The 16,522-nt window shown below is 39.6% G+C and overlaps 1 protein-coding gene across 2 annotated transcripts in view; it reads left to right on the forward strand.

The window, feature by feature from the left end:
- The window catches only part of CORIN (corin, serine peptidase), a 138,645-nt gene that overhangs the window by 39,505 nt on the left and 82,618 nt on the right, over nucleotides 1–16,522 (forward strand). For both annotated transcript variants that reach the window (XM_061352867.1, XM_061352856.1), the window contains exon 4: nucleotides 10,070–10,280. In XM_061352867.1, the coding sequence (XP_061208851.1) occupies nucleotides 10,070–10,280 (211 nt within the window). The remainder of the gene's footprint in view (nucleotides 1–10,069; nucleotides 10,281–16,522) is intronic.

Here is a 16,522-nt window from a genome sequence, read left to right on the forward strand (position 1 = left end):
TCCTTTTCATTTATTGAAAACACATTTGTTAACCCCTCCAACACAATAACAACCAACCCAAACCACCTGGTTGCCTGCCTAGCTCCTGTGGAAGCTACCATTTTTCTATTGCATTGTGGATTTTGGGTTGTCTGTTTTACAAAGCCTATCAAGAGGACAAAAGTCACGCATATGTTTACAACAATATCAAAATCCTGTCCAACCTCATAAGCTATGGAAAGTAGTCTCCAAGGATAACTGTAATCCTAAAATTTATTTCATTTTGTACCTTTTGCTTTTTTAATGGTAGGTTCTTAGAAATATGTCTCCAATTTCACTAAAGAATCCTGTAATTAGGAAACGACTAATCAAAATACCAGATGTGGAATACAGGCCAACTCACACCTCATGGGGAGTAGGTGCTCAGACTCAGCTTCAGCTAATGAGCTTACCTGCTCTCAGCTGTGCCTGCCTAAGGATTAAAGAAGCACCTTGGTGAAGGAAGTGGGGCTCCGAAAAATGAGGTGGCTTAACGAAGAGTCTTGCCTTTGGTCAGGAGAATAACTGAGGTAGAATTTATGACTGCATTAAGCTCTGAGCAAGAAATGTCTGGTGCAGACTGGATGTGGTGCTCCACTGTACAACAGCTGGTACAGATTGCATTAAAAAAAATATGATAACACTTCAACTCTGCTCTAAAATAAGAGTTATATTTCCCTCATGGCTAATCCCCAGTCTGTGACCTGAGAGATAATGAATTGTTTTTCTCTCTACTGCAGGTGGTCAGTAGCCTTATCACCCCTCCTTTTGGTGCCTGTGGAGCACAGGGGGAGCTGAGAATCATTCATTCCTTTTAAATTGTACAATTCATTAGCTGAACAAAGTTAAATGCAGAACAATTGTTCTTAGCTAGTCTTGGAGCCTGACTTCTATTTCAGATGCACATGGGGTTTGCTGTACAAAAGCTTGTTTTCCTCTTTCCTGCATAGTGGTGTTAAGAAGGTATCCACATTCCCTTTGCTCAGAGCCCAACAGTTCTGTATGCTTCTTTTTATGCACTGGTTTTTGCTGTCTCCTTGATGAGCAAACTCATCTCTAACACTGCCAAAGTTAGCTCTTGGCTGGTTTGGCACCAAAGTTGTTTTAAAGGAAATGGCAAGCATACATGGTTGAGAGGAAGCAGTATTTTGCCATTGCATCAGTTCAGTTGTCTTGTGAAATGTTTTTCTGACTGTTGGTTGACCCAAGAAAAGTCATGACCTTCTGTTAGAAGCTTACTCTGACAATAACTTATTTGTATCTTGAGGCTACCATGGCTGTTACTAAAGCATGAGACCCCACAGTAGGCATGAGTGTGTCAAATGTCTACCCAAGTGTAAATGTAACAAACTTAGTACTATTCCTCTTGAGGTTCTGTCTTTGTGCTGTATTGAAGCTGTATAAAGATGCTCCTATTAAGCCTTTCTTTAGGGATCAAGACATTATATTTCATGGGTAAAGTGCTTCTGATAAACGGGATTTCTGAAAATCAGCAGGATCATTTATGTCCATAATCACCTAAAATAAAAGCAATAAGTGCTTTTACTCAAATGCATCTTAATTCTTGTTTCAATTTTGCAGTGTAGCGTAGTTCTAGCAAAGGAAAAGATTTAGTTTTCATAAATTGAAGGGAAGCTTCTTTTCACATTGCTTTTCCATCTTATAATAATTTTTGCATTTTGGTACTAGAGGTATTGCTGCCTGCAAACACTTTCTTTTACACTGGCTACAGATGCAGTGTTTACCAAAAATTTATTGACTGTGGTAGCAGTCTTGAGAGAAATATTTGTCAGCTCCTCAAGGACATTTTGGTCTTGTCAAGAGAGACTGTGTTAGAAACGGGGGTGCTGCTGTCAACAGTTTGTAATATTGCACTTTTACAACAGTGAGGAATTGAGTATTCCTGTTGTCTTCTCCTTCACCTCCTGACTGCTTAATGGATACTTGTAGGTGTGAGCTTTCTATTTCCATGGTGCAACTAAGTAGTTTGTCAGCTGCAAAGGAAATGCAAAGTGTCACGGAAGTGATGATTCTATCACTGATGGACTTGTTCCTATGCTAGTTGGGAATTAATCTGTTTTGGTTTTGGCAGTTCTAGAAAGGCAAAATCTTCTTTTTAGATCGAGTCAGTGGTGATGTTACCAAATTTGTGGGATTTTCTATTATGTGAAATTTGGTTTTCAAAATGCTTTAGATGACTCAAAGCTTTGAATGCCAAACTGGAATTAACCATTGGTTAGTTATTTTAAAAGCAAGTTCTCATAAAACAAAAGACATGCTGAACAAGCTTGTTTAGCTTGACTTTGATTTTGATTTTCAGAGGCATCAGGAATTTAAAGTGTATGTTACCAATCTTGATTGTGGCATATTTAGCATTTTTTTAATGGAGTCCAGTCCAACACAATTATTTAGAAGCACAGACTTAAATGCAAGTAAGTCTTCTTTCATCTGTTTAAAAAGGAGTCTTCTCATTTTGAGCAAAATATCTTATGAATCTAGTAGCTTTAAAGATACCTTGCGCTGCCCCAGCCCTTGACTTGATATACATGCTTTCTAAATATAAATAGGATGAGCCATCTTGTTCTGCATTTTTCTGTGCTGTTGTATCATACACATTAAAGCTCTGGTACATTTCAGCACAGATATGGAGGATTTACTTACCTCCCAGTGGCAAAAAAAAATCTTTAAAACTAAGTTATTTAGCACTTTGTACTACGTAATTTCTGGGTCATTACTGGTTTTACATATTCATTCTATTTAACATAGAAAATTCAAACCCTTTTATTCTCAAAGTAGATACTTAAGCTAACTGAGCAATATTGCTGTGGATTGACCTTGGCTGGCTGTAGATGCCCACCCAGACACTTTCTCACCGCCCTTCCTCGACAGGACAGAGGGAGAAAATGGGATGGAAAAGCTCATGGGCTGAGGTGAAGACAGGGAGATCAGTTACCAATTACCATCACAAACAAAACAGACTCAGCTTGGGGAAAATTAATTGCATGTTGTATCAACAATTAAAAATAGAGTTGGATGGTGAGCAACAAAGACAAAAACTAAAACCCCTTCCCTCCCCCCTGTCCTCCTTCCCTCAGACACTGAAGGCTCAACTTCACTGTATTCCTCATTCCTCTACCTCGTCCCTGCTGTGAGCAGCACAGGGGGGACGGGACTGTGGTCAGTTCATAAAAGCTCCTCTTTACTGCTTCTTCGTCCTCCTGTTCAGCGCCTTTCAGAACTGCATGTCTCATTTTGGATATTCAGTGAGAAAGGTTAAATTTTTATATGGCAGGCTCAAATATTCAGTTTAATGCTTGCAATATATAGGCAAATAAATTTAGGAACCCTCTTTTTATTTGTAATGTTTTCATTAACATACATGATTTTGAACCTCTTATAAAGCAAATGCTACCCTCTCATTTAGATAGGTGTAGTTTTGGAAGGATGCCTGCGTACCCTGGTTACATCAATTGTTTAGCATGTTATTTAGATAAAAATGCATATGCAGTATTTGTATTCTAAGTGTTTCAGCATTCCAAGAGCGAAAATTTGGAACTGAGAAGAGACATAAAAGTGTAATGGTTCTTTAGGCCTAAGGTAATAGTTTAACATGCACACACACCAGTTACAATAAATTTTAAAATAGGCACAAATGATTTCTTTCTCAATAGCTTACACCTTCATAAGTACTTTTAAAATTCTTGTGTAAAAAATTGCTTACAAATCTTGTCTCAACCATAAGCCTTTAAGTGCAGAAAAGTTGGTTGAAATCCAAGTGGAAGAAAATAACAAAGAAACACCAGCAAGGTGGGATGTGTTGAAAGGAAAATTGCGCTTATAATTGCACTCATTATTGAAACACAGTATGCACTCAAAAGTAATGACTGTTATGTCTTGGATGAGGAGAAAAGTATATGAACAGGGACATACAAGCTTTATCTGAAAACACAAGATCATAGAAATTAGAGATGAAGCTGACATTGTAATGCAGAAGGTGAAGGGGAGGTAAAGATGGAAAATGAAAGAAAATGTAATTACTTGGGAGGTTAAGTCATATAAAAAGTACTTTCCACTGCATCCAGAATAAGAGAGATTCTGGGGAGAGGACAGCAGGGGTCTCCAACAGATGGCAATAATCATTCAAATGCTGAAGAGCTTGAAATAGTTGGAGAAATTAAATGCATTGTCTTGCTATTTACAATAGCAAATTTAGGACAGATGTCTAAAAGGCAAGCATTTTCAGGAGTCTTGAAGGGGGAAGCAGAAAAATAAATTAAAAATATAAAAAAGAATCTTTAACTGGCTGATTTAAAACCAAAGCCAAGTGAAGTGGATCCAACCTGGGAGTATGAAGAAAACTGAGTTAGTTTGACTAGTGTATTTTGAGCACTATGGCCAAACTGTCTGTGAAGTTTCTTTATTAATTCCAAGCTATGATTCAAAATCTGTCTTGAAACAAACAGCTGCAGAGTGGCCAACAGAGTACTATTTAGAAAAACAGAGAATTTTATACTGAAGGAAATAATACAAATGATCCAGAAATGTTGATCAGACTTGAATTGAAAATTTCAAGGTTTCTTAAAGCTTTTTTTCTTCCTCAGCTTGATTTTAATTTTCTGTCTGTGTTACATCTTCCTCCAGTTTATACTCTTCAGTGTAGCCTGACACAGGCACTCATCACGATTTTATCCTGTAGGAGGAACTATCCAAAGGACCTGATTTTGTTACTGCATCTTTTATGTGTCCCAGCCTCTTCTTTGCTTCTATGTAGCCTTCCATGCAGAAAGATGATCTACAGTTTCCTCTTCTCTTGGGCTACCTCTCACAACTCCACTGAATTTTTTCCACGTGACTCTTGAGTCTTGTCTCTATTTAAGTTCTGCTTGGTTGGCATGGGTTTTATCTTCACTGGCACAGGCACCTTTATGCAGTGAGAAGCACATAAAAATTATCCAAATATGACATGGCTAAGTGGAACCTGGGCTAGATAAAGGAATGATTTAAAAAGACAGAGCAACAAAACATGAGACAAAGCTAAATTTCCTTTGTAGAATTGTTTCAGTGCTTTCAGTTATTCTTTCATTTTACTTGAGTTTGCAACAAAAGAATATTTTTTATTAGACTATGGTGTGTTGCCCTTAGCAGGCTGCCAGCTACCCACCCAGCTACTTCCTAATGTCAACAGGACAGGGGGGGGGAAGAAAACAAGATCAGAAATCTCTTCGGTTGAGTGAAGGATGGGGAGATCATTTACCAGTTGCCATCAGGTACAAGACAGATTTGACTTGGGGAAAATTGATTGTATATATTGCCAATTAAAAGTAGAGTTGGATGGTAACAAAACAAATGCAAGAAGTAAAATATCTTCCCCTCACCCTAGCCTTCTCAAGCTCAACTTCACTCCTTCATTCCCCACTTCTCTACCTCTTCCCTGCTGTGAGTAGCCAGGAGGATGGGGAATAGGGGAATTAGTGGTCAGTATGTAAGTTCCTCTCTGCCGTTTCCTCCTCTTCACACTTTCCCCAGCCTCAGTGTTAAGTCCCTGTTAGGGTGACTTTTCTAGAAGTAAAGTGTGGAAATAATGAGTGGAAGGGGCTGAGAATGTGTTTAGAAGGGAACAGTCACACAGCGTACACGCTCAGCAGCCAAGCTGTCTCTCACGTCAGGACACGGAGTTGTGGAAATCATGTTTTGAAGCTACCATCAATGTGAAAAAATTGCAGACTACACTTCTGCTGTGAAATAGCTGATTTTAACTCCTCATACTTGAACTGAGGAAAGAGTTCGCAGAGTTGCCTGCTGGGTGGATTCTGAAGGATAGAGCCTAGTTCCTGGCGTTTATTGGAAGTGTGTCAGAAGAAAATCGCTTAGAGGGGCACTTTCCCAAAGTTATGGAGAAAACATCTGACATGCAATTTCAAATGTTTAGTCCCAGGTGGACTGTACATGAGAACTTAGTAGCTAGAGGGAGGCCAAGGAAATCTGTCCATCTTCTGCTTTAATTAAAATAAAAAATGTACCAACATGTCATAGCAAATGAAAAGAGGTATTAACATTTTTGAAGACAATAATGAGTTTTAGAAAGACCTTTTGCTGAAAAGACTAGATACTAAGTGGAATGCCATGCTTCTTTGATCTGGAGCTGAAGTCCATGATAATCCAGATATTCAATGGCAACAGGACAGAGGAAATAAAAAAGGCGCTCTGTACCTTCATATGACTCACATACGAGATTGTGAAACCAAGCAGAATCACAAGATTCTTTTAAGGTCAGGAGAACATGGCAACTTGGGAGTGGGACAAAATTCATTTGCTGAAGGTTATTTCCACATTAAGAAGTCTGCAAATTGCTGTTTTAGGCAGCAGTTAGACAACTTTCTAAGTTAGAATGGGTGAGTCTGGTTTGGTTTTGCTCTTTTTAATGGGATTCTTAGAAATTTTTAAGACATTTTAGGATTAAAGATGTTGGTAGAGTGTGAGAAACACAAATCTCTCAATTTACATGAATGTCAGAAAAAAACCCATATAATTAGGAGTCATGCTGTTCTGAGTAACAGCTTTTTTCACATTATTCCCATTTGCTGCTCCCACCCTCCAGGTATTGCCAAGATTAGTTTATATTTAATGAACTGTTACTAGAGAAAAGTAAGTTGAGGCTTTTCTATGTGTACTTGGCATTTACCATCTTCACAGGGCTGTTTCCTGCTTGGCTTGAAAAATGTTTAGTACTAGTACGTTATACCATCAGTCAGATTAGTATTCTGGCACTGAAGGGCCACATAGTTCCTAAAATGCATTCAACCTGTACATATAGAGCAGAATTTAGTAATCTGGTAGAACAGTTATGCATTTTGAGGTTTACTGCATTCTTTTATTATATCTGTGGCAGGTTTTGGGTGTAATTACTCAGTTTTTCTGTTTATTTTGGGGTAAAAAATACCCTTATTCATACTGAAATATATTTTTACCTAATCTCTCTCTCTCTTTTTTTTTTTTTTATTAACTACTGCTCATTAAATAAGCAGTTCCTTTTCCTTATTTTTCTCCTACTTGCCTTGTGCTGAGTGCTGTGTCTGTATCCCTCTTTGCCTATATAAAGATCCATTTGGCACTGAGAGACTTGCTTGTCTGAAAGGTATGTTCTGTCTGTCCCTCGCTATTTGGCTTATGCAAGAATTAATGGAGGGACTTAATTTTGTGCAAATGATTGGAATAGGGAACCTTTGAGTTTTCTCCTTATCTTGGTTTAGGTAAAACAACTTTGCTCTGAAATAATGTGTCACTCAAAGCATGACCGACTTTTGTGGCTGTATGGAACTTAAGAGGTCCTGGGCAAAGCAGGAAGGATATATCTGCCTGCTGCTGGGTTAGAGGTCCGTCGGCATCTTCAGAGAGGTGTGGTACTCCTAAAAGATCAGTTAGTTCTGGAGAACTGTAGCCCTTCTTTGTCAGGATTGTGTGGATTTTGAAAGGTCTAAAGGAGCCCACACATGTGCTATGGCAGGGACTATTTTGCAATTGTGCCTCAGGAGATATGAGACGATTTTGTGAATCATTTCGTTGAAATTCTGCTTGTGTAAGCCCTGTGTGTCCCCCTTTCCTCTCCATCCACCAATTTCGGATAATTTGATTTATTTAAATAATTTTAGTGTGGAGTTTGTTTGGGGATTTTTTTGCATGTGGGAGACCCAGAATTTTGTTTGGGCATCATATTCCCTCATCACAATGGTTTACGAATATGTAGCCCCTGCATCAGCAAAATAATGTAGGCAAGAGATAACTATGGAGAGATTAGCAGTTTAAAGAATTTCTGCTTTAAAAGCCTCAACATTTTTAATCTAAATCAGGACTTTTGTATTTTCTTGTTAAACTTTCCCCAGCAATAAAGGTGCTGTTAAAAAAAAAAAAAAAGATAAAATCTTTGCAGTACAAATAAATGGCAACAAATTTGTTCAAGTACAAAATGTAATGCAAAAAAATGGAGGGAGACTTCACTTTTTAATAGCACGTCAAGATGCTGTGAGAAAGTCAATGCTAAAGAGATGGCATCTTTTAAAAGAAAGCTTTGTGATTCTGAAGTGAATTTCCTTTCTTCCCTTCCTTCCATCTTTTTTTTTTTTTATTTCTTTCCCCTGAAAATCTATTCTAGTATCACCAGTCTTACAGCCTAACAGGTAGATCTGGTGATCATCCTGGTGGTATTTCTCTTCACAGCAGAATTTGCATTGAAAATCGTAGGCATGAGGTACTAGCTCATAATCACTTCTGAAAACTGCACCCTGTGGGTTTGAAAGCTCTCTTAATTCCTCACCACTCTTATGCTGATCTGCTGGCATTTACTTTTAATTCTAAATGAAGAATTTGTCCCTGAATTGTATGGAAGAATGTGATTCCTGGATGAGAAGATCCGTTATCACTGTGGTGTAGGAGTGAGAAGAGATTGTAGCAGAAAATAGGTGCTACTGTTAAGGTTTCTTGTTGGCAGTGGTGGCAAACAGGGGAATCTTAACAAGGAGACTTGTGGGCATAGTCTGAGCTTGATTAGAATGAGAGAAGCGATTTGCTATTATTTTAGTAGTGCAAGATTAAATTCCCCAGATTCTGTTGAGATTTTGGGAAAAGGAGAAGACAGGGAGGAACTTCGAATGTACTCATCAGGCACTGAAAAAAATAGGGATTATTTTTTACCATGTCTAGACAAAATTTGAAAACCACTTTTTATTGTCTATCCCTTCAAGGATCTTGCATCTTGGAAAAGCTCTAATGAAATTTTTCTTAATTATGCTTTACTTTCCCTACCCTTATGTGAGGTTGTATTAGTCCATAGATATCAGCATTTGCCACTAGTGTATTTAGGCAGTGATGACTCTGGCTAGACTGAAAGGTGAGGAAAAGGCAGACCTGCTGAACCCTTGTAAATGACCCACACAATTCTTGGAAGAAGCCAGTCCCAAATGTCTGATGATGGAAAAAATCTACCCTGTTTGGTGCTACCTGTGTCTGGTTTGCTCAGATAGTAATAGGAATGTTAAAGCTTGAATATGCTTAAGAGTATTCAGCCTTCAGAAGGCTAGAGTTGGGATGGTCATTTAGCATGAGTTTTACAGTATGATTAGTGGCAAAGTCTGGTCTTGTAAATGAGCTGACGTCCCTGCTTATTGTAGATTGTGGATATGCTCAAAAAAAAGTCTGCTGGAGCCTGACTAGAGAGCCTGGAAAAGCCTTCATAAAGTAGGGAGCTGTCATAAATATTAGATTTTAATAGTTTATTCTTGATGACAACCCTGAATTTGATTTATGGCTTGTGAAACTCACTCAAGAACTTCGTGCAGTAAGTTAACCTGCTGATCACACAGAGCTTAGAGACCTACTGCTCATGGGCACTAGCAGAGAAAGGCTTCTCTGGGAGGTCAAGAGTGGGACAACAGTTTAGGACAGATGTTGGTGTTCAACCTGTAAAATCAGATAAGTTTATGTTGGAAGGATAGACAAGAAAGACTGTGGAGGTAAAACCATCACCTTGGTGGAAAAACAGGTAAGCAAGCTGATGATTTTGGCAGGAAAGCCAGCTGTAAAGTAGAATGGTAGCAAAAAGAGAAACTATGAGAGCACTGAAATCGGAGCAGCTGATTAGCCTTAATTTTTTTGTATGACTTCCATTCTTAGTTTCAGACAAAGTTGGCTGCATCCATGCTATTCTTATGGTGTGTTTGTCCAATTTGCGTCAAAGAAATTAGTTTTGTGTTATTTCTAGTGCATTTTTGTAGATAGTCAGAGGATTGTGAAAATATCTACCAAACTTCTCCAGATTTTTTTTTTCTTAGATACTTATCTTTGGACAGTATTATATCATAATTATGGAATGTAATGTTATCTGTGAGGTACAGGCATTGGTTATACAGTATGTACGTAATGTATAGTTATTGGTTATACGGTATGTATGCATTGGTTATACAGTATGTATGTAATGACTAGTCAATTCAATATGTGCTTTGAACCACCTTTTAATTGGTAATACTTTTGTTCTAAATATATTGTTTTGATTTCACAGGTGCCTGCATAAATATCACCAACAGTCAGTGCCAAATGCTGCCATATAACTACACCACTGTAAGTTCAGTTCTTTCCATTGTCAAAAGTATTGAAATGGAAAAGTTCCTGAAGTTCTTCAGTTATCTTGGTCGTCTCAGCTGCTATCAACACATCATGCTGTTTGGCTGTAGTCTTGCTCTTCCTGAATGCATCAGTGACGGTGATGACAGGTATTTGGGAATGAAAATCAGTCAGTGACTAGAGCCAAGTGTGGTAAAATACTCTGTCTAATCAGACAAGGGAAGATCCAAACTAAGCCTATGACCTTCTCATTGCAAAACTCCTGTCTGTCAGACATGTCACAACATTTCTGCCATGATAAGCCAACTGTAATAGAGTTCTCTTAGAAAAAATAATGCCACTGTACAGAATAAAACAGCAGTATTAGGGCAGTCAGACCTATTTTCTTAATAAAGGCTATCCAGAATCCTTGTACCTCATTGCTCCAGTCTGTATGATTCGAAGTGGAATGCTTTGTAATATTATATTTTTATAACATTGGCATAAAGTGTGGCGGCAGTTAATTAACTTCAAGTTTTTTTAGTCTTTTCCTCAGAAAAGTTAATACTAAAAATATGTTCTATGATACTAGATTAGCAGGATGTATTCAGGGTGACATAAACTGTTTTGGAAGCTTAAGCATGTCTCTATTTCTCCATTGATGTAATTACACAGCATTACTATCATATGCATGCACTTTTTTCATTGAGCTTGATTTGGGAAAAGGATCAGACAGTTTAACAGTGCTAAAGTCAAAATATGGCACAAAAAGGAAAACAGGGAGGTTTTTTATATGTACATGATCTGATGTTTCTGGAGGGGAAAATAGTGATGGTAGATTTCTTTCTCCTTATTTCCAATTTCTCACTGTGAAATTCAGTGGACGAGAATAAGGCAATTGAATAAGTGATTCAATTAATATAGCAAGAACCAAGATGCTGGAAGCTGTGCAGTTTAGAAGGGACATGATGCTTATGAAAAATGTTCTATGAGGTCTAAAATATAGTTGCCAATGACAGTCCCACTCCAGGCAACATATGCCTGCCATTCTCCACTAGAGGGTAACGTGGAATGAGTCTGACCATTAGATTGGCTGGGCTGTTTAATCCAAATGCACCTGTGTGTGTATCTTTGCTAGACTACCAAAACCTATTTTCAATTAACTCTGTTTAATTCAGTGCATGATTAATTATAGCCCCCTGCTCTAATTCAGTATTAAAATTTTTCCAGTTAAAGAATCTGGTAACATACAGCCGTAAGCTACCTGCTGTTTCTTGAAATTACAGAACAAAACAAGAAAAGTGGGTTCAGGTAATAAACTGATGCATTTTAGTGTTCAGCAACAGAAGAGACCATTTCTTGTTTGCTTCACTTACTTGGTCGTGTTTGGAATTTGACTTTCACAAACTTCTTGAGAGTGAGTGGTGTGTGTCAAATGTGCAAAGCTCATAAATCAATCAAAGTTGTGAAAGGATAAGATTTTTACCTTTCCTTTTGCATTTCTTTCCTGAAGAAATTTTCTTGCAGGGCTTACATTATGACAACTACTTTGCTAACTTAAAAACGACAGAAGTTAAACTAATGTTTGGAACATACAGGTTTTGTCTGGTTTTGAGTGGCAATCAAAATAATTTGAGATTCAGGAGTCAGGGATTTTTTTTTTTATCACCACCATCTCACCAACAGTAACCTTGTCCCATTAGTTTTTAATGCCAAAGCTGGAACTGAATTCCTATCTGGTTTAATGTTCTGGAGGTCACAATGAGTCCCTTAGTTCTTACTTTACAATGTTGTGGGGTATTTTTGTGGAAACTGTTCTGTCCTCTTCAGGCCAATTGGGAAGAAAGTCCAAAGTGAGACTGAATGATGCACGATTATGTTAAAATCTGATTTCACTTTGAGTAACCCTCTGTCTCCAGAGTGTGTCATGGGGGATGCTGAAAATGTAGACTGAGTAGCAATCACTGGATGGACCATAAGGGTGGATTGATGAAGTGCTGGTTTGTTAAATTGAGTTTGCTAAACCTGAGTTGTCCTAGTTTAATTTCTGCTTTCTTCTTTAAAGAGAACACACTTTCCCGTAGGCAACTGAGTGATTTTCATGATTACTGTTTTTCTTGTAGCATCCAATTATTGCAGGCAAAGAGATGTATCTCAAAGCCAAGAATAATGATTTTTCAGAAGTGTCATATCTGCAAAAAGTAGTTGTTTAACACCTTCCTCCTCTCCAGTCCTTCCCCTTACCCAGATGAGTGAGATCTGGAGAAAACTCTTTGTTGGTATGAAAGGCTCTTGGTTACTTTGTATGAGTTGAGTGCAGATGTGGAAGTGGAAGAGACAGTCCTGTTATAGAGAGTAGGGGAATCTGAATCTGGGAGGTAGAAACATACTGAAGAAGAAAAGCCAGTGTGGAAACACTCTGATGTTAATGGATAGGGGTATGACCATATGCTGTAGGCCTTTTTTGGGGACTGTATTTGTTTTTAACATACAGTGTTACAAAATGTACACCAGTATGGACAACAGCTGTTACTGACATTGTCACTAGTTCCTCCAGTCAATTACAGCTGTTTCATTCTAATTGTCAGTGCATCTTTGATCATAATTTTTCATCTATTGATATTACCTTGTTTTAAGTATTGTCAAGGGCAACTGTGTTGACAGCTGCAGCCGTATGAGCAGCAATTATACGTTGCAAGAAGGAAAGTTACAAACACTAATCCTTGGCATCCAGTGTGTTGTTATTAAATATCTTTGCTCTGATGTTTAAACTTGTGTCTGTTTCACATTTATCTTTTATATGCTTATAAACATTGTCTTCATTAACACTTGAAAGAGATTACGTTTCCAAGCAGAACATCTTCAGTGTTTGTGTAACACCAAGTGTAGTAAGGTACTGGGATTTCTAAAGGCTGCCACAATACTGTTGCTCTTAAAAATTGTTCTTCTGTATCCTACTGCAGTGGAAATCATGTGTGATGGTAAAAATACATTAATATTAAAACTTATATTTCATTCCGGCAACTGGATGTACACTCATGCAGCCCTGCTCTTTTAAGAAATTATGCAACAGTACCTTTAAAATACAATTTTCAATAAATGTGAAGTTTGAAAATACAGCTAAAACCTCTGTGAGAATGGAATGTGGAAAGTTAAAGTACAGTGAGACCCTTTGCTTGCTTATTACTTGCTCATAATTTGGATAGTAAGAGACTTTTTTTTTAAGGCATTATGAAACTTCTTCCTTCTTGGGTGAATACTGTCACATTAATAGTTAGGGAAGCCAAGACCAAGCAAGATCATAGAATCATCTAATAGAATCATAGAATAGTCAGGGTGGGAAAGGACCTTAAGATCATCAAGTTCCAACCCCCCTGCCATGGGCAGGGACACCTCACACTAAACCTAAGGCTCTGTTCAACCTGGCCTTGAATACTGACAGGGATGGAGCATTCACAACTTCCCTGGGCAGCCCATTCCAGTGCCTCACCACCCTCACAGTAAATAACTTCTTCCTTATATCCAATCTAAACTTCCCCTGTTTACGTTTTAACCCATTACCCCCTGTCCTATCACTACAGTCCATAATGAAAAGCCCCCACCCCCCAACATCCTTATAGCCCCCCTTCAGATACTGGAAGGCTGCTATGAGGTCTCCACGCAGCCTTCTCTTCTCCAGGCTGAACAGCCCCAACTTTCTCAGACTGCTTTCATACAGGAGGTGCTCCAGTCCCCTGATCATTCTCGTGGCCCTCCTCTGGACTTGTTCCAACAGTTCCATGTCCTTTTTATGCTGAGGACACCAGAACTGCACACAATACTCCAAGTGAGATCTCACGAGAGCAGAGTAGAGGGGCAGGATCACCTCCTTCGACCTGCTGGTCACACTCCTTTTGATGCAGCCCAGGATACGGTTGGATTCTGTGCTGCGAGTGCACACTGAAGATGGCTCATGTTCATTTTCTCATCGATCAACAGCCCCCAAGTCCTTCTCTGCAGGGCTGCTCTGAATCTCTTCTCTGCCCAGCCTGTAGCTGTGCCTGGGATTGCTCCGACCCAGGTGTAGAACCTTGCACTTGGCACGGTTAAACTCCATAAGGCTGGCATCAGCCCACCTTACAAGTGTGTCAAGGTCCCTCTGGATGGCATTCCTTCCCTCCAGCGTATCAACTGAACCACACAGCTTGGTGTCATTGGCAAACTTGCTGAGGGCACACTCAATGCCACTGTCCATGTCACCAACAAAGATGTTGAACAAGACCGGTCCCAACACTGATCCCTGAGGGACACCACTTGTTACTGGTCTCCAGCCGGACATTGAGCCATTGACCACAACTCTTTGCATGCGATCATCCAGCCAGTTCTTTATCCACCAAGTGGTCCACCTGTCAAATCAATGTCTCTCCAATTTAGCGACAAGAATGTCGTGTGGGACAGTGTCGAACGCTTTACAGAAATCCAGGTAGATGGCATCAACTGCTCTACCCCTGTCCATCAGTTCCGTAGCCCCATCATAGAAGACCACCAAATTGTTCAGGCAGGGTTTCTCCTTAGTGAAGCCATGCTGGCTGTCACCAAGCATCTTGTTGTTTTTCATGTGCCTTAGCATGCCTTCCAGGAGAATCTGCTCCAAGATTTTGCCAGGCACAGACGTGAGACTGACTGGTCCGTAATTCCCTGGGTCATCCATTTTCCCCTTCTTGAAAATGGGGGTTATATTTCCCTTTTTCCAGTTGGGAACTTCACCTGACTGCCATGATTTTTCAAATATGATGGCCAGTGGCTTAGCAGCTTCATTTACCAGCTCCTTCAGGACCCGCAGATAGATTTCATCAGGACCCATGGACTTGTGCACGTTCAGGTTTTTAAGATGGTCTTGAACCAGATCCTCCCCTACAGAGGGCCCAAAGTCTTCATTCTCACAGTCCCTGTGTCTGCCTTCCAAGACTTGGGTGGTGCGGTCTTTGCCAGTGAAGACTGAGTCAAAGAAGTCATTAAGGACCTCAGTCTTCTCCAAATCCAGGGTATCCAGTTCTTCTGATAGCTTCTGAAGAGGGCCCACATTGTCCCTAGTCTGTCTTTTATTTGTACCTATAGAGTCCCTTCCTGTTACCTTTCGCATCGCATCCCTAGGCAAGTTCAATTCTAACTGGGCCTTAGCTTTCCTAACCTGGTCCCTAGCTTCCCGAACAACATCCCTGTATTCTTCCCAGGCCGCCTGTCCTTGCGTCCACCTTTTATAAGCCTCTTTTTTCATTTGAATTTTCCTCAGCAGCTCCTTATCCATCCAAGGAGGTCTCCTGGCCCTCCTGCTGCACTTCCTTCTAGTTGGGGTGCAACACTCCTGAGCTTGTAGCAGGTGATCCTTGAATATCAACCAAGAGTCTTGGCCACCCCCTGCCCTCTCGGGCTGTATCTCATGGAACCTTACTAGGCAGGCTCCTGAAGAAGCCAAAGTCTGGTCTCTTGAAGTCCAGGGCAGTGAGCTTGCTGCATGCTCTTCTCACTGTCCTGAGGATCTAGAATTCGACCGTCTCATGATCACTACATCCAAGGCTGGCCTGGAGCGTCACATTTCCAACGAGCCCTTCCCTGTTGGTGATCATGAGGTCAAGCATGGCACCTCTCTTTGTTGGCTCCTCTATTACTTGCAGAAGGAAGTTGTCTTCTACACAATCAAGAAACCTCCTGGATTGCTTGTGCTGGGCTGTACTGTCCCTCCAGCAGATACCAGAGTGGTTGAAGTCCCCCATGAAAACAAGGGCCTGCAAACGTGAGGGTGTTCCTATCTGTCTATAGAGCACTTCATCCACGGAGTCCTCTTGATCAGGCACTCTGTAACAGATCCCCACAGTAATATTTGCAGCAGAGCAGAGAACTGAGCCTGTAACTCTCATATCCTGTATTTTGACATGCAACGTTATTTTTCCTCTTGATTAAAGTCTGCAAATTCATTTTACTCGTTAACATTCATTCATTTTACTTGTGATCTCACACTTAGTGTAAGAGGAAAAAACTCTGCTATAATTAGACGGTTTGCTTTTTTGTCCTTTTTTTTTTCTTTTTTTCCCCTCTCAGATTTATTCTAAAGGATGAAATATTATAATGGAGGGGAAATGCTTTCTTTGATTTTCAGGCTCTTTCTTACAAAGGAGTTTGTCGTGTTAATGTCTATGTGTAGCAAATATTTTTGCTGTGTTGTAATACCTATGCCACACATGCCAGTAGCCAGATAAAGACTTGTAGAAAGCCAAAAGTGTCAGAATTAGGGCTACATGGTATGTTGGAGGTATGGCAAATTAACTACTGGAAATTAGGTTAATAGAAAAAAGATTCTAAGCAGTTGTGAATAGTTTGTATGCAGTCAGATATCCTTTGATATTTGTTATGACTCAAATAGCTCTGTTACGAC

This window comes from Neopsephotus bourkii, unplaced genomic scaffold (genome assembly GCF_033783945.1).
Source record: "Neopsephotus bourkii isolate Nb327-2 ecotype Australia unplaced genomic scaffold, CSIRO-AGI_Nbou_v1 NB_54, whole genome shotgun sequence".
NCBI classification, from domain to species: domain Eukaryota; kingdom Metazoa; phylum Chordata; class Aves; order Psittaciformes; family Psittacidae; genus Neopsephotus; species Neopsephotus bourkii.